General features: G+C 34.1%; 1 protein-coding gene across 1 annotated transcript in view; it reads right to left on the bottom strand.

The window, feature by feature from the left end:
* Window positions 1-20032, bottom strand: part of LOC123780332 (disintegrin and metalloproteinase domain-containing protein 18-like) — a 148581-nt gene that overhangs the window by 42300 nt on the left and 86249 nt on the right. The window contains exon 16 of the mRNA XM_087856316.1: window positions 14278-14467. Within this exon, the coding sequence (XP_087712442.1) occupies window positions 14278-14467 (190 nt within the window). The remainder of the gene's footprint in view (window positions 1-14277; window positions 14468-20032) is intronic.

Here is a 20032-nt window from a genome sequence, read left to right as displayed (position 1 = left end):
CACTGGTTGTTATACGCAAATAATGAATCATGGAACATTGCATCAAAAACCAGGGATGTACTGTATGGTGACTAAGATAACAAAATAAAAATTATAAAAAATAAATGTAAAAAAAATTAAAAATAGTAAAAGGCAACACAAGAAAAAAATTGTTAAAGAGGACCCTTTAAGGAAAGGAGAAACTGAATGTGAGTATATAGATAGGAACACAAAAGTAGTAAAAATGAATAATTTTGTAAAGAATCAGTGAAGGAACTCACACACAAAGGATATAACATATAATAATATCTACCTAAGACATAGAGAGGTGAAGAGAAAAGAATGAGTTCAAACTTAAGCAATGATTAACTTACTATAGACTGCTATATGCAGAAGTTATATACAAGCCTAATAGTAACCATATATCAAAAACCACTAATAAACATGCAAAAAATAAAGAGAAAGAAGTCCAAATATATCACTAAAGACAATCAGCAAAACATGAAATTCAAGAAAAGATGAGAAAATCTTTAGAAACAACCACAAAACTAGTAATAAAATGGAGATAAACATGTTTATCAAAAATTATTTTGAATGTTAATGGATTATATGCTCCACTCAAAAGATATAGGGTGACAATGCATAAAAAACAACACCCATCTATATGCTGCCCACAAGAGGTATATTTTAGACCTAAGGACAAATGCAGATTGAAAGTGAGAGGATGGAGAAACATCTATCATGCAAATGGATATCAAAAGAGAGCTGTAGTAGCAATGTTTGTATAGGAAAAAGTAGGTTTTAAAACAAAGACTGTAACAGGAGACAAAGAAGGACACTACGTAATAATAAAAGAGACAATCCAGCAAGAAGATGTAACAATGGAAAGTATTTATGCACACAACGAAGGAGCAACAAAATATATAAAACAGTGAATAACAAACATAAAGGAACTAGTTGGTAATAATACAATAGTAATAGAGGACTTTCACACACCACTTATATTGATGGACAGATAGCGCAAACAGAAATACAACAAAGAAACAGTGGCTTTGAACGACACACTGGATTAGACATATTTAACATATATATATTCAGAATATTCCATCCTAAAACAGCAGAGTACACATTCTTTTCAAGTGCACATGGAACATTCTTCAGAATAGATCACATTAGCCCACAAAACAAACGTCAACACATTCAAGAAGATCAAAGCCATATTGTGCATCTTTTCTGACCACAAAGTTATGAAACTAGAAGTCAACCAAAGAAAAAAATCTGGAAAGTCCACAAATACACAGAGGTGAAATAATACACTCCTAAACAGTGATTGAGTCAACCAGGAAATAAAAGAAGAAATAAAAAAGTACATGGAAGCAAATGAAAATGAAATCACAACAGTCCAAAACCCTGGGAAGCAGAAAAAGTGGTTCAAAAAAGGACATTTACACCAATACAGGCAAGAAAAATCTCAAACAGCTTAAGCTTATACGTATAAGAGCTAGAAAAAGAAAAACAAATGAAGCTAAAATCCAGCAGGAGAAGAGAAATAATAATTAGAGCAAAAATCAATGATATAGAAATAAAAAAACACATAGATTATTAATCATGAAATCATTTTCATTAAGAAAATGAGGACAATGTTATCAATAATTTTGGAAACAGAAAAAACATACCATTATAGCACTTTAATGACACTAACTTCACAAGACAATTTTATAGAGATGCTTTCAATATTTGTGGTATTATTGTCATATTTTGAGTAGCACAAGAATTTTTTATATACAGACACAAAAGACAACATAGGCTTATGAATAAAAATTTATCTTTATAGGACAAAGTATAAAAATATTGTAATTGAACACACTAGACTTAATCCACTTTAAAAGTCTAGTTATAAATCCTGAAATCCACTTTAAAAGTCTAGTTATAAATTATATGTTTATTAAAAATAAGAATCTTGCATTTCAAAAAATATCAATATTTTCCACATCCTGTGATGAGAGCACACTTTGCTTCCATTCAACACAGTGCTCTTATATCTGCTGTCACCATAAATATGTGTCACACAGAGTCTTGGAAGTACACTTTTAATCAAATAATATACCATAAATGATGTACTATAACTAGTAGTTTTATAATAAATTTCTATTTGCAGAATTCTGGTTTCTATGCATTTTTAAAAGTAAAGAATGCATAAAAAAGTATTTGTGTCTGGGGTCGCCTAGGTGGCTCAGCTGTTAAGCATCTGCCTTCGGCTCAGGTCATGATCCCAGGGTCCTGGGATTGAGCCCCGCGTCTGGCTTCCTATTCTGTGGGAAGCCTGCTTCTCCCTCTCACACTCCCCTTGCTTGTGTTCCCTCTCTCATTGTCTCTCTCTGTCAAATAAATAAATAAAATCTAAAAAAAACAAAAAACAGGGGCCCCTGGGTGGCACAGTGGTTAAGCGTCTGCCTTTGGCTCAGGGCGTGATCCTGGTGTTGTGGGATCGAGCCCCACATCAGGCTCTTCCGCTATGAGCCTGCTTCTTCCTCTCCCACTCCCCCTGCTTGTGTTCCTTCTCTCGCTGGCTGTCTCTATCTCTGTCAAATAAATAAATAAAATCTTTAAAAAAATAAAAAATAAAATAAAAAAACCAAAAAACAAAAAGAAAAACCCAAAATCTTAAAAAAAAGTATTTGTGTTTGAAAATGTTTTTAAAAATAATTATTATTTGTGTGAGGGGAATTGTAATTATTTAGCAACAAAGAAAATATAGTTATTTTTAAATAAAAAAATACCAAAATATCAATGTGATACATACATCCAAATATAATTTTCCCACAATAACATAACACACATTACTACTGTTATAACATTTTTCATCCTCCTTAGTTAAGAATAGACCTACTCTTCACTGGAAGCTCAGAATAGCAGCAGTGCTTAGCATCCTTGAGTCTCCTAGATAGTTATGATCAAAGTCTCTAGCAATTCTGAACGATTTCCCAAAATTCTCAAAGTAAATTTAATCACATTGCTTCCTAATCTCAACTAACATAAAATAAGAGGAAGTTTAAGATCTTCACATACCCAAGTTTTTCCTTATGAATCTAGACTACTCAAATACCATCAGTGAACTCCCATATATTGTTTTTTTTTTTTAGATTTGGATAAAATAGAACTATAATTCCAAAGAAGAAAAAATGCATGATCATATCTATTGACAAAATTCAATACCTATTCATGATAGAAAAAAAACCCTCAGCAAACAAGAAATATATATATATAATATAATATAATATATTATATATTATATATATAAAATATAAATATATATATAAATATAAATATATATATATATATATATATATAGAGAGAGAGAGAGAGAGAGAGAGAGAGAGGGAGGGACTACCAAGGGGGGAAAAAAAAAGCTGTCCCTTTTCACAGATGACATCATTGTCTACACACAAAATCTTAAGGAATCTACAAAAAAGTTCCAAAACGAATAAATGCATCAGCAAGGTTTTGGATGCAAGTTAGATATATTAAAAACCACATTTCTGTATACTAACAACAATGAAAAATTAGATAAAAAACACAGTACTTCTCCCAAGTGAATAAAATACTTAGCTATAAATCTGACAAAAGATGTATAGGATGTATATCTTGAAAATTATTTTTTAAAAAGTCAATGGCTACATAAATAATTTAAAAGGCTTACCATATTCATGGTATGGTAGATTCAATACAGTAAAAATATCAATGCTTCCCAAACTGAACTGCAGTTTTAACACAATTCTTATTAAAATTCCAGAAAATATTTTATTGTCTGTTATTAAGTTTATTTTAAAATTTATATGGAAAAATGCAGGACTTAGAATAGCTAAAACATTTTGAAAAAGGGAAGTAAAATGAGAAGATTCAGTCTACCTATTATTAAGGCTTATTACATTACTGAACTAATCAGGAAAATATATTAGTGGGTATAGATAGGTAGGTAGATCAATGTAACAGACTACATAACCCCAAAATAGATCCACAAAAATACCCCAATTTAAATTTTATAAAGGTACAGAAAAAAGAACCTCAACCTAAACCTCACACCTTATAAAAAAGTTAAAAATACAGCAAAGACTTACTGTAAAACTCATTATACATTTTTAGAGAAAAAAATTAAAACATGGAAGAATATCTTCATGACCTAGGGCTGGATGAAGTTATTAGACTTGACACTAAAAGCACAGTCCATAAAAAGAAAAATTGATAAACCGGACATCATGAAAATTAAAAGCTTAAAAAAAAAACAAGCTACAGAATAGAAGAAAACATCTGCAAACTTGAGTGTACTATTTATAAAAAACAAAGACCAACATCTTTTAAAAAGGTGATCATGAGTAAACGTTTTACTGAGAAGACTGTATTGATGGTATATAAACACATTAAAAAAGTGTTGAATATAATTAACCATTAGAGAAATGGAAATTAAAAGCACAGATGTCCATACACATGTATCAAAATAGCAAAAATAAAAAATAGTGATAACACCAAATACTGGTCCAAATGTGGAGAAACTTTATCACTCACATATTGCTGGTGGAAAAGTAAATGGCATAGCAACTCTGGCAAAGATTCTATCAGGTTCTTACAGAGTCAGACATGTATTTCTCATGTGAACCATAAATTGCACTCTTGGGCACTTATGTTAAGGCACTAAAACCTTTATTATCTCAGTTTCTATGAGTCAGGGAACTTATGATATAGATTGCTGCTTTGCTTCAGAAGTATCACAAGGTTTCTATTAGAGTGTCAGCCAGTTTCACCCGAAAGTGAAATCTCTGGCAGATCTGCTTATTGTCTTGTAGTTGTTGGCAGGCTATTAGATTGACATCCTCACTTCCTCCAGGGCTGTTGGCTAAAAGCCATACTCAGTTCCTTCCTATGCATTCCTTTCCTACCTGGGAGTTTGTCTTATAAAAGCAAGCAATCCAAGAACGTAAAAGGGAGAGAGAAAGAAAGAAAGAGTTCAATCCTGGTGGAATGAGAGATAATATCTTCCATAATTTAATGGCAGAAGTGATTGACATACTCTATTTGTGAGAAGCAAGTCACTAGATCCATCCCTCACACAACAGTGCAAAGTGAAGGGGTATTTTACAAGGAAATGAATAAGGGAAGGTGAATTCATTGTGGTGCAATTCAAAAACAGATTGCACAGTCCATCCTTTATCTTCTAATGTTACATATACTTAACACAAGCAAACTACATCTATGCCCAAGGTTTCCAAATTCTCATCCGTTATAACACCATCCGAAGTTTATTTCTTCATCTAAATTAGCTCCAGCTGTGGATTAGATTCCTGCTTATATTTCCTTAAGTACAGCTCTTCCATCTGAAGTCTGTGAAACTAAAGAGTTATCTGTCCCCAACACCACCAGTATGCAATAGTAGGATAGGAAGAGGATAATTTGTATAAACATTTCTATTCAAAAGGTCAAGGAGATGGCACATAAAAAGGAGTCACTAGTTCATAGCAATTCTGATCCAGCAGGTCAAATGTTGGGAATTTCTTAGTTTAGTTTCAAGGTGTGTGAATCATCATATTGGGCTCTTGATTCTGCCCTCTCAGATCTTGTTTTGGTGGCTAAGTCTTCCTTTCTTTTTCATTAAAAGTAGCATGTGTTTATGGCTGAGCAACTGTCTCAGCCTATTTCCTACCAGTAAAATTTGAGAAGTCCAACAATCTCTTTTTATTTATTATTCTTTGTCCCTGTCATTCTTGCTGGCAGTGAGTCTGCTGATATATCTCAAAAACTGTGTGGACCTCTTGTGAATCTCACGGGAGTTCATTCTGTTAGACAAAAGCCACACTCACAATTCTCTTCAAAATAAGCTTTTTTTATCTTTGGGTTCTTGCTGAGATAGCTGAAAGACAAAACCCTAAGGCTTTTAGAGGCCACTTTTTTTTTTAATATGATCTGTGGGGCACGCCCTTAATCTCTAAGAAGCACAACTGGTTAATCGAGCAACACTCGTATCCCTTGATGTTTTTGAACTCTTACTTAATGTTTGTACAGTCTCAATCTTGACTTCATCTTAAGACCCTGTTTTCCCGACAGTTCTTGGAAATCACTTAATTTTTACTGTATTTTTGCTGGGTGAAGAGATTGGGAATTTCCAAAATCATTGACTCGTTTTTTAACAATTTCTTCTCTCAATTTATTATTTTTTGTCAAATTTTATTATAAGCATCAAAAATAAGCCAGTTTAGATCACCAAGTTGATTAGATACATGTTCTGCTTTTCACATACTGTAGAAGAAAATGTGCTAAGCTTCGTTCCCCTAAAAAAAATGAGTCCTCTCTCCTCCAGTTTTCAATAATGTATTCCTAGTACCTCTTGAGCCTTCAACATCAAATTTCTCAAAGTCCAAAGTTCTACTAATGGTCTGTTTCAGGCAATAGCTTCATCTATCATGGTTTTCAAAATTCTTCTAGCCCCCACACGATTCCTATTTCTACAGTCACACCCACATTTTTAGTTATTTGATACAACTGTACCATATTTCTAGGTGCCCAAATCTCTATCACTTATATATTGCTGTATAACATATAACCCACAGAATTAGTAGCATTAAACAGCACACATCTAGCATATCAGAGTTTCTGCGGGTCAGGAATCCAAGTGTATATTAGCTGAGTTCTCTCTTCGGTCTCTGACAAAGCTAAAATCAAGGTATCATCTGGGATTACTGTCTCATCTGAAAGTCTGACTTGAAAGTATTTTCTCTTCATGTTGTTTTTGGCAGAATTCAGTTTCTTTCTTTTTTTTTTAACAGTATATATTTTATAATTTATTTTTCTTAACATAAAATGTATTATTTGTTCCAGGGGTGCAGGTCTGTGATTCATTAGTCTTACACAATTCACAGTGCTCAACATAACAGATACTTTCCCCAATGTCCATCACTCAGCCACCTCATCCCTCCCACCCCCCTCCACTCCAGCAACCCTCAGTTTGTTTCCTGAGATTTCAGTTTCTTACAGACTATTAAACTGAGAGTCTCACTGCTTCATTGGCCCATGATTGCTTTTCCATGTGGGCTTCTCCATCATGGTAGCTTGTTTCAGCAAAGTAAGCAATCTGAGAAGGCAAGAGAGAGAACGCCTGCAAAACAGAAGTCACTCTTTTTTAAACTAATCTTTTAAGTGACATCCTATAACTTTTGCCATAATCCATTTGTTAGAAACAAAGTTTCCCCAAGGGAATAGGATTGCTGGCCCCAGGTATAACAATTTGCTAGGGCTTCTGTAAGATGGTGGCACATGAATATCCTGAAACCACAACCTCTTATGGAGACACCAATTCTACAGCTACATATGGATCATACCTCTGAAAAAGATTTGAGAACTAGATAAACTGTATCTCCATAACAGAGGATACAAAGACCATATCAAAATGGGTAGGAAGGCAGAGATACCATCTCACCAAAAACTGCCCTGAGATGGAATCCTACAATAGGGATGGATCTCACCAATCTAGTGTTTCCCCTGGAGCAGCAAGGGGTTGGGGCCCCCACATTAGTCATCTCAACCCTTGGGATCTGCGCTGGCAACACAAACCCCCTAAATGTATGGCTTAGAAAACCAAAGCGGCTGGTGACCAAGGGACTCAAAGTCTTATACAAACCTGAGATTCACCTTTTAAAGAACTTACGAATGGTCTCACTCAATCAAAATCCAGCAAAACCAAACAAAAACAAACAAAAAATCCCCTAGCAGTTTGAAACAAATTATGAATATATGTGAAGGAGATTCATTTGCTAATTCAAAAGTCTCTGGTGGAGGAGAATTCCCTGGAGTCAGAGGCACTGGCAGATACCATTTTTGCACTCTGCACCTATCCTGTTAGCACAGGGGGGAAGTTCAGATACAGTCCATTCCCTCCACCTTGCTAAGACAGGACAAGGCCAGCATTCAAGTACTATTCTACTCCCCTACTGAAGTCCGGTTGTGCAGGCAGTTGTAGTTTCCTACAATTCTCCCTGTAACTCCCTGTAACTCTCCCTCTGGCTGCCTCAGGCAAGTGAACATGAACAGTCATGGCATTCTCATGCTCATAAAGTCAGTAAGCATGGACAATTATGACTCTGCTCTTTGGCTAGGGCTGGTGAGAGCAAGGGGCTGTGGCATTCTCCCACTCTGAAACTAAAGCCAGCATACACACACAGACAAGGACTCTCAGCAGCATCCTGACCTATGGAAATGTGCAGTTAAGATACATTATCACTACCTTTCTTAAGCCAGCAAACATGCTCCAATCCCTATACTCTCCAGCTGTATATCTAATCCAGTAGGCATGGATAATCCACACAGGGAATGCCCTTTGATCTACCTGGCTCTGATGGCCAAGGAGAACGGCATTCCTGAGCTCCATGGGAATGTGACAATTGGAAATACAGTTCTTGGTTGGTCACCACACCCAGGTTACTATACAGACAACAGACTGAAACACAACCCCAGTCTTCCTGAGGAAAAAGCCTATTCATGAAGTATGGAGCTTCAGCCTGAGGGACAGTCTTCAAATTTCCTCCACATATAGAGGCTAAGGAACCACTCCAGGGAATGTAAGCAGGGAGACACCATCCTTGTGCACACTCTGGGCCTCACTAAAGCTCAAAGAGACCTCCCAGAAAGGGGCATATACACTTATCTGTAACCTCAATTTTTGCAGTTATCACCCAAAGGACACTTCCAGATCTCCTGGACTGGACACCAGCAGGGATTATAACTGCAGTCCCACAGGACTGTACATATATGTTCATATTTTACATATTTACATATTTGCCTAAGGGTCTGGATTCCAATCAACCTGAAACTAGGTGCTAAATGAGATTCCTCTCATGGAATACTGACAGGTCTTGGCAAACTCTCAAAAATAGAGATGAACCAAGAATAAATCAGGTGGTGAGACAATCACAAAGGTTTGAGAGATAATCAAGAGCTAGGGTAAAGTTGAAAAAGAAAGTTGATCATGTACACAAAGCCACCCCTTCAAGATTGAGAGAAGTAGCTGTTTTATTTAATACATAGAAATAAACACAGAGAATCAAGCAAAATTAGGAAACAGAGAACTATAATCCAAAATAAAGAACAAGAAAAAAAAAACACAGGAAAAGACTCCTAAATGATATGAAGATAAGTAAACTACCAGATAAGGGATTCAAAGTAATGGTCATAAAATGCTCACTGAACTTGGGAGAAGAATGCATGAACATAGTGAGAAAGTCAACAACAAAAAAAAGAGAAAATGTAAGAATACCAAATAAAAGTCACAGAGCGAAGCATACAATAACTAAAAAAATTCACAAGAGGTTTTAACAACAAACTGGGTAAAGCAGAAGAATGGATTAGCAAGCTGGAAGACAAAACAATGGAACTCATCCAGACAGAACAGCAAAACAAACAAACAAACAAAACAAAACAAAAACTTTAAAAAATGAAGAAAACTTAAGAGACCTTTGAGATAACATGAAGCAAAATAACATTTTCATTACTGGTGTTCCAGAAGGGGAACAGAGAGACCAAGGGACAGAAAACTTATTTGAGAATATAACAACTGACATTTTTCCTAACCAAGGGAAGGAAACAGACATCCAGGTCCAAGAAGCTCAGAGAGTTCCAAATAAGATGAACCTAAAGCAATCCACTCCAAGACACGTCATAATTAAAATGATTCAGCAGTTGCACTATTGTGTGTTTACCTAAAGAATACAAAAATACTAATTCAAAGGGATAAATGCAGCCTAATGTTTATAGCGGCATTATCTGTAATAGCCAAACTATTGAAACAGCCCAAGTGTCCATCAACTGCTGAATGGATAAAGAAGATGTGGTGTATATATATATATACATACACACACACATATATACTATGGAATATTATTCAGCCATAAAAGAATGAAATGTTGTCATTTGCAGCACATGAATGGAGCTAGATATACCATGTTTAGTGAAATAAGTCAGTCAGAGAAAGAGAAATACCATATGATTTCACTCATATGTGGAATTTAAGAAACAAAATAAATGATTATAGGGCAAACCAAGAGAAAGACTCTTAACTATAGAGAACAAACTGATGGTTATCAGAGGAGAGGTGAGTTGGAGGATGTGTTAAATAGGTGACAGGGATAAGGAGTGCACTTGTGATGAGCACCAGGTATTGTAGTAAGTGTTGAATCACTAAATTATATGCCTGAAACTAATATTACACTGTATGTTAAATAACTGGAATTTAATAAGTTAAAAGAAAACTAAGAACAAAAACAAAAATAAAACGTGAAAAGTTAAAGAAGAGAATCTTAAAAGCAGCAAGAGAAAACCAAATTGTTATGTACATAGAAAACCTCATTAGGCTATCAGTGATTTCTCAGTAAGGATTTTTTTTCAGGCCATGAAGAAGTAGCATGACATTCAAAGCGCTGAAAGGAAAAAAAAAATCTATCCAAGAATACTCTAACCACCAAGATTATCATACAGAATTGAAGAAATGGTAAAGAGTTTTCAAGACAAGCAAAAACTAAAGGAGTTTGTCATTACTAAACCAACCTTACAAGCAATGCTAAAGGAACTTATTAAAGCTGAAAATAAATAACAGTAATTAATAACAGGAAAACATACAGAAGTAAAAATCTCACTGCAAAAAATAAATAAAATAAAGGTAGTCGATTAAGAGTTATAAAGCTGGGGCGCCTGGGTAGTGCAGTCATTAAGCGTCTGCCTGCGGCTCAGGGCATGATCCTGGCGTTCTGGGATCTAGTCCCACATCGGGCTCCTCTGCTGGGAGCCTGCTTCTCCCTCTCCCACTCCCCTGCTGTGTTCCTTCTCTCGCTGGATGTCTCTCTGTCAAATAAATAAATAAAATCTTTAAAAAAAAAGTTATAAAGCTACTATGAATGTTAAAAGATAAAAGTAGTAAAATTAACTAAAGCTGCAAATTAGTTAAGGGATACATACAATAAAAAAGATGTAAAATGTGGCATCAAAAATGAAATGTGGGGAGCAAAAATTTAGAGTTTTAGAATTTCTTCAAATTTAAGATGCTATACACAGGAAGATACATGTAAACCTTATGATAACCAGAAGGCAAAAATTGATAGTAAAAACACAAAAGAAAATGATAAATAAATGTAAACACAGCACTTAAGGAAGCCATCAAAACACCAAAGGAGAACAGAAAGAAAACAAGAAAAATTACAGTAACAGCCAGAAAACAATGAATGAAATAGGCATAAGTACATATGTGTAAATAACTACATTATATGTAAATGGTCTAAATACTTTAATCAAAAGGCAGAGAGTTACTGATTGGATAAAATAACAAAACACATCTATATATTGCCTATAAGGAACTTATTTTAGAAGTAATGACACTGACATACTGAAAACATAGAAATGAAAAAAGATAGCTTAGGCAAATGGAAACAAAAAGAAAGCTGGTATAGCTATATCCATATCAGACAAATAGACTTCTTTTAAATTTTAATTCCAGTTAACATACAGTATTACATTAGTTTCAGCTGTACAATATAGTGATTCAACAGTACCATAGGTTACTCAGTGTTCATTAAGATAAGTATAGTCTTAACAGACAAATAGACTTTAAACAAAGGCTATAATAAAAGACAAAGAGAGGCACTATATAATAATAAAGGGGTATATCAAGCAAGAAGGTGTAATATTTATAAATATATATACACCCAATATAGAAACACCAAAAACATAAAGCAAATATTAATAGAACTAAAAGGAGAGACTGAGATACAATAAAAGTAGGACACTTTAACATCCCACTAAAATCAATGAATGCATCATCCAGACAGAAAAATCAAAAAAGGAAACCTTAGCATTAAACATCACATAGGCCAGATGGGCCAGATGCAATCCCTATCAAATCACCAAAGCATTCATTATCAAAATGGAAAAAGAAAACAATTCTAAAATTTGTATGGAATCACAGATGACAGTGAACTGACAAAACAATCCACAAAAAGAACAACAAAGCTGGAGATACCACACTTTTTATTTCCAAACTAGACTACAGAGCTATAGCAAATAAAACAGCATGGTGCAGAAATCAACATAGGCATATAAATCAATGGAATGGAATAGGGAGCCTATGCATATATGGTCAATTAATTTACAATAAAGGAGACAAAAATATACATCAGGAAAGTACAATGTCTTCACAATATGCTGTTGGGAAAGCTGACAGCTACATGCAAAAGAATAACACAGGACCACCATCTTAACATGTACAAAGATTAACTCAAAATGTATTAAAGACTTGAATGTAATATCTGAAACCATAAAATTCCTAGAAGGAAACATAGGTGGTAAGCTCCTTGACACAGTCTTAAAGATTTTTTGGAATCTGACATCAAAGGCAAGAGAAACAAAAGCAAAGTAAACAAATGGGACTACATCAAACTAAAAAGCTTTTGCACAGTGAAGGAAACCACCTGCAAAATAAAAAGGCAACCTACTGAAGAGAGATATTTCCAGATCATATGTACAATAAGGGGCTCAGATAAAAAATATATAAAGAACTCATACAACTCAATAACAGAAAAAATTCTGATTAAAAAATGGAAAAAAGGATCTGAATACATTTTTCCAAAAAGGGTATAGACATGGCCAACAGGCACATGAAAAGATGCTCAACATCACTACTCATCAGGGTAATACAAATCAAGACTACAATGAGGCATCATCTTACAATTGTCAGAATGGCTAAAATCAAAGACAAGGAATAAGTGTTGGTGAGGATGCGGAGAAAAGGAATATTTTGTGCACTATTGGTAAGAATGTAAATTGGTGCAACCCCTATGAGAAGTAGTATGGAGTTTCCTATATTAAAAATAGAACTACCATATGACCTAGTAATTTCACTATTGGATATCTATCTGAAGAAAATAAAAATAAAAGCGCTAATTCAAAAAGGTACACCTCTGTTCATTGCAGCATTAGCCAAGATATGGAAGCAACCCAAATGTCCATCCATAAATGAATGGATAAAGAAGATGTGGTATAGATATACAACGCATTACTACTTAACCACAAAAAAATAATGAAATCTTGATACGTGTGACAATGTGGATGAAACTTAAGGGTATTATGCGAGTGAAATAAGTCAGAGAGAGTAAAACAATTACTGTATGATTTTGCCTATGTGTGGAATCTAAAAAACAAAACAATCAAAATAAAACCCAGACTTACGGTCACAGAGAACAGACTGGTGGTTGTCAGAGGGGAAGGATTTGTGTAGGACAAAAGAGATGAAGGGGATTAAGAATAAGCATAGAGGTATAAAACAAGTCATGAGGATATAATGCACAGCATAAGGAATATAGTCAGTAATGTATTAACTTTGTAGGTGATGGACTGTAGACTTATTGTGGTGATCATATCACATGTGTACAATGTCAAATTATTATGTTGTACACCTGAAACTAATATAAGATTTATGTCAAACATACCTCAATAAAAAATAAATGAACATACAGTATAAAATTAAAAAAGAATTGGCTAATCGATTCACCATTTCAAGGTTTTGCTTTATTTTTAATTGAACAAGTAAGTTTGAATGTCATTTATATGTAGCACACTGATTTACAATTGCTGCTTTAAATCTCAGATGCCTTATAATTTCTGGAATGTATGCACTTGTACTTCCACATTGACTAACAGCCTCTGAACCATCTTTGTTCTCCCTTTATTTTATGATCTCATGAGTGTAAATGCTTGTATGTATGTATACATGCATATGGACATAAGCTTGTACATCACTGTAACCATGCTTTCCCAGTATGGACTTCTTGTTTGGTTCTTCCAAAACTCTCACACTTATACTTTGATTATAAATGTAAACAGGAGCTTTAAGAAATTAAAAAAATAAATTAAAATGAAATCTCAGTTATGTTTCTTTGTGAAGCAGGAAAAACTAAAAGCTCAGAATTCTATGATTAAAATGTTATAATTCAAAAATTTAATGAAAAATCACCTCTCATTTTAGTCGAATGTTGTGCTTAAAACACATACATACCTTCTCATATGAGGATCGAGGATAGGTTATAATATCCAAAAAGCAAAGTTATTGGGTAACTGAGGCCTAGTTTAATTATCTTTTCAATATTGTATGTGAAATAATTGGCAGCACCAGGTTCAAATCATTCAGTGTACAGATGATAATCATCATGGAATATAGTGTTTGATAATTACACAATTTAACACAGCTAAATATAAATGAACATGTTTTGTTACCATTTGTGTACCACAAAGAGTGCCATCAGCCACATAGGCATAATCTCTTCCACCTGAACTCACTGATGACCCAGGAGTTATAGATAGGCATACATGCCCTTGAATATGTGAATAAACTGCAGATTGAACATCATTTTTATAAGTTTTCTCACGTGGCCAGACACAAGCTAATTTTCCACAGAGAACATCCCTGAAATGAAAAATAAAATTCCTTATCATTTTGTCTTTTAATGATACCAACTTCCAAATAAGTATTATATTACATGAATGTTGTTTAATAGATGGTATAAAGCTGACAGAAGATGGCAGAAAAAAAATGCCAAGATAACATTATCCTATGGTGCACAACTGAATACAACCTGATTAGTGCTGTAAATGAATCGAATACTGTACACTAAACTCAAATTTGCAGTCGTAACTTCATTTATTTCAGAACTCAACTTTTTGTCTAGCCTCCAGTTGACCTAGAGCATTCATCATATTTTACCACATAATTTTTTTAAATAATAATTTTTTATTATGTTATGTTAGTCACCATACAGTACATCCTTAGTTCTTGATGTAGTGTTCCATGATTCATTGTTTGTGTATAACACCCAGTGCTCCACGCAATATGTGCCCTCCTTAATACCCATCACTGGCCTATCCCAATCCCCCCCTCCCCTCTGAAGCCCTCAGTTTGTTTCCCAGAGTCCATAGTCTTTCATGGTTCATTCCCCCTTCTGTTTACCCCCCTTCATTCTTCCCTTCCTTCTACTGATCTTCCTGCTATTTCTTACATTCCATAAATGAGTGAAACCATATGATAATTGTCTTTCTCTGCTTGACTTATTTCACTTAGCATTATCTCCTCCAGTCCCATCCATGTTGCTGCAAATGTTGGGTAATTGTTCTTTCTGATGGCTGAGTAATACTCCATTGTATATATGGACCACATCTTCTTAATCCAGTCATCTGTTGAAGGGCATCTTGGCTCCTTCCACGATTTAGCTATTGTGGACAAAGTTGCTATGAACATTGGGGTGCATATGGCTCTTCTCTTCACTACATCTGTATCTTTGGGGTAAATACCCAGTAGTGCAATTGCTGAATCATATTTTACCACATTCTTTGGGAAAATTCTTCACCTGCCTCTACTTTGACATAGGTTGGCCAGTCTGGTCATTTGTTACCCAACATTTCCTGAGAGCAGCTGGTTGCATTTATTAACTCTGTGTACCTTTTGAGCCCCTTTTGTTAATGCCCATTGTCCTTGCCGTGAACTTTAATCAGTACATCTCTGTAGCATTCAGACTCTTCATTTTGATCCCAAGATTTTTCCAACATGTTGATACTTCCAGTGGTTCTGCACTTCTCTTGAGAATTAAGTAACTTTGAGATCTTTTTTATGCCACAAGCATACCAAACATTATCCCATAAACTCTTTAGCCATTCATAATCTATCACTGGATAAAATACTAGCTTCTCTAAGCCTTACAATATTCCTAGATTATGCCCTGGAAAGTAATCTATGCCATTTCTTGCTCTTGGAGTCACTCAAATCTATGAATTCTCATTTTCAATGAAAACAACTATTCTTAACTATTGGTATGTGCTTGTCAAGCATGTCATTATTATTTCTTAAAAAGTCTTCCCTTAGAAAATTTTATCCATTTGTCCTAAAAGACCGTTTTGGATTCTTTTAACATCACAAAGATTAGGTTAATGGCACAATGAGGTAAAGATTCAAGTGAAACTGGGAGCCAAAATCTAAATCTCTTTTTAAGCTTTTCTCCTTCCCAGCATAAACTGTCTTAGATTTAGATACTTCTTTTGGTTGTGATTCCATTCTCTTTCTAAGGCATCTATCTTAAGCCAGCTTTGCATAGTAGGTCTCTTTCTAGTCTGGCTATTGATTACAAACACTTGCTCCAAAGTCCTTTCTCTCAGAATTTGTGTTTATGGTTAAATTCTTGGAACTAACAGGCTTTTATTTTCTGGAAAAGAGTCACAGTCTGCTTAGAGCAGATGAATTGTGCTAGTGATTTGATTTCAGGAAAATGTATGCACCATTATTATCTCAGATGAAATCTGGATAAGTCGTGCTTGCTAGAGTTTCACAGTTTCTTCCACTTTTTCTGTCCATACTTTCACAAATAATCTTAGATGAAGGGTAGTTGACATGCCTTCTGGTCATCAGGGAGAGAGATTAAGGATGGCTTATTTATCACTACCTCCTATTTTTGTTGGCATCCACTGTGGTATAACTCAGTCTGCCTGATCACTGTTGCTCTATATTGGTACCTAAGAAGGTGTGACTGATTAAATCTTGTCTTTTGGAGTTTATATGGGTCTCCTTATCAGATCTCCCCTCATCACTATTTTGTGATTCCAGACATTCTCTTTCAATCTATTAGTCTTCTTGCATTGGGGCATGGGGGAAATTCTGCATCCTCTACGTGTCAAACTTAATTTATTGTAAACTCATGTGGATGCAAAGTGGTGGATACTATCTTAGTCCCACCCAACTAGACACTTTCTTCAGCTATTTATAATCTTCATAAAGGAACTAAGTTTTTTTTTTTTTTATAAACATGCTGAGTGTAGTTCTTACTAAAGTATTTTACAATTTTTCCTGACCATGTCTTTGGAGGTTAAGGAAAATCCTGCTTCTCCCTGGAACACTAGACCCTGAATAGTTTTATATTCTCTCTCCATTCCCTTAGTTCTTGAATTTGGATCTGTATCTATTTTTTAAGCCACTTTAAGTTATCATTAACATCTACAAAGCTATACATATGTAATGTAAACAATATGATGAATTTGGGGATAAACGCACACTCATGAGTCCATCAGCATCATCAAGGACATAAACATATTCATCACTTTCCAAAGTTTCCTCCTACCTTTGTATAATTATTATTTATTAATATTGTTAATTTATTTATTAATATTAATTATCATTATATAATTTATATATAAATAATATTAGCCTTGGAAAATGACTTCAGAAGTGTTTTTTCCTCTTCTCATTTTTACAAGATTTTGACAAGGATTGGTATTAATTATTTAAATGCTTGTTAGAATTCACCAATGGAGCCATCTGGGTCTGGAATTTTGTTTTTTTGGGATGTTTTTGATTAATGATTCAATCTCATTTGTTTTGGTTGGTTAGGATATTTTATTTGTTCATGATTCAGTTGGTAAATTGTATGTGTCTAGGTTATTTATCCTTTTCTTCTACCTTGTCCAATTTTAGGGCATATAACTGTTCATAGTTATTTCTTATGATCCTTTTTGTTTCTGTGATGTCAGTTATAACACCTTCTCTTTCAATTCTAATTTTAGCTATTTGAGTCATATTTCTTTTTTCTTAGTAGATCTAGCTAGTTGTTTGTCAATTTTACTTACTTTTTTCATAACATCAACTTTCAGTATCATTCATCTTTTCTATTGCCTTTTTAGTCTCACTTCGTTCCACTCTATGCTATTTTCTTTCTTCTACTCAAGTTATGCATAGGTTATTCTTTTTCTAGTATTTGAGGTTTAATTAGGTTGTTTATTTCAGATCTTTCTTCTATTTAATGTAGACATTTATCACAATAAATTTCCTTCTTATAACTGCTTTGCTACATCAAACATTCTGGTATGTTGTGTTTCCATTTTCATTTTTTCAAGGTATTTTTTGACTTCTCTTTTTATTTCTTCTATGACCCACTGGTTGTTCAGTAACATGTTGTTTATTTTACACAAATTTGTGAATTTTCCAGTTTTCTTCTTGTAATTAATTTTTAGTTTCATACCATTGCAGTTGGAAAAGATGTTTGATATTGTTTCTATTTCTTTAATTTATTGACTTTTTTTGTGGCCTAACATACACTCTTGTGAAGAAAGTTTATGTGCACTTAAGAAAAATGTACTCTGCTGCTGCTGGATGCAATGTTCTATAAATGTCTGTTAAGTCCATCAGTTCCAATACGTAGTTTAAAGTTGATGTTTCCTCACTGATTTTCTGTCTGGATGATCTATCCATTGTTGAAAGTGGGGTACTGAAGTCCCCTACCATTGTTGTATTGTTGTATGTTTCTCCCTTTAATCTATTGATATTTGCTTTATATACTTTGGCACTCCTAAGTTTGGTACATAAATATTTACTGTTACATTGTCTTGATGAATTGACCCCTTTATCATTACATAATGACATTTCTTTTTATAGTCTTTGGCTTAAAGTCTTCTTGTCTGATATAAGTATAGCTGTCTGCCTTTTCTCTTTTTTTTTTTGTTTTGTTTGTTTTGTTTTGTTTTCATTTGCATTTTGCATGGATTGCCTTTTTCTAATTTTCACTTTCACTCTGTGTGTTGTAAAGCTGAAGTCTCTTGTAGGGTCTTTTTTTTTTTAAGATTTTATTTATTTATTTATTTATTTATTTATTTATTTATTTATTTATTTATTTGAGAGAGAAAGAGAGCACAAGCAGGGGAAGGGGCAGAGGGAGAAGCAGACTCTGGGCTGAGCAGGGAGCCTGAGATCATGACCTGAGCTAAAGGCAGATGCTTAACCAACTGAGCCATGCAGGCACGCCTGTTGAGTCTTGTTTTATTACCCATTCAGCCACTGTATGTATTTTGATTGAAGAACATAGTCTATTCATATTTAAAGTATTTTCTGATAGATATGGATTTACTATTGCAATTTTGTAAATTGTTTTTTGGTTGTTTTGTAATTCTTTTTTCCTCTCTTGCTGTCTCCCTCTGTGATTTGATTTGATTTTCTGTAGCTTTATGCTTTGAGTCCACATAATTCTTTTTTATCTTATGTGCATCTATTTAAGCTTTTGCTTTCTGTTTACCATGAGACTTACATAAAACAAGTTATATTTATAACAATTTTAGCTGATAAAAACTCTGAACACATAAAAAGCTCTACATATTTACACTCCTGCACATTTATATTTTTGAGCTCACAATGTGCATTTTTTACATTATTTATAAATTAACAATGCATGGTAGTTACAGTCCTTTTTAATTCTTTTGTCTTTTAATCTTTAATTAGAGTTGTGAGTGATTTACCCTCCACTATTACCACATTAGGATATTCTGATTTTAACTATTTATTTGCTATTTCCTGTAAATTTTATTCTTGCATATGTTTTCTTTTTCTAATTAGCATCCTTTCATTTTGGCTGAAAGAGCCACATTTAGCATTTCTTGTAAGGCTGGTCTTGTGATGAACTTCAGCTTTTGATTGTCTGGAAAAATCTAACATCTCACTCTCTTCTGGCATGCAGATTTCTGCTGAAAAATCTGATAGTTTTATGGTGTTCTCTTCTATATATCAAGTTACTTTTCTCTTGATGCTTTTAAGATTCTTGTCTTGTTTTAATCTTTGACAATTTAATTTTAATGTATCTTGCTGTGGGGATTTTGGATTCATCTTTTTGTTTCCCCCCTGGGCTTTCTGAATCCCAATATCTATTTCTTTCCCCCAGGTTAGGGAAATTTTCACTCATTGTTTCTTTGAATAAGCTTTCTGTTCTTTTCTCATTCTCTTTTTATTCTGTTACTCCTATAATGTGTATAATGCTCTCTTTAATGGTGTCCTCTAAGTTCCTTAAGCAATCTTCACTCTTTTTCTCTCCTTTTTAAGACATGATGTGTCTTAAATATTGGGACAGTAAATTTGGGGTCCAAATCCTTTGCTCCTCAGGAAGAAGCTGGCCATTGGGATTTCCCTTCCAACTGCATGGTGCTGTGCCAGTGGTGGGGTTTACAGAGA

The sequence above is a fragment of the Ursus americanus genome, chromosome 27, assembly GCF_024610735.1.
Source record: "Ursus americanus isolate L20-20 chromosome 27, mUrsAme1.1.p, whole genome shotgun sequence".
Classification (NCBI taxonomy): domain Eukaryota; kingdom Metazoa; phylum Chordata; class Mammalia; order Carnivora; family Ursidae; genus Ursus; species Ursus americanus.
This window is presented reverse-complemented; position numbering and strand designations above follow the sequence as displayed.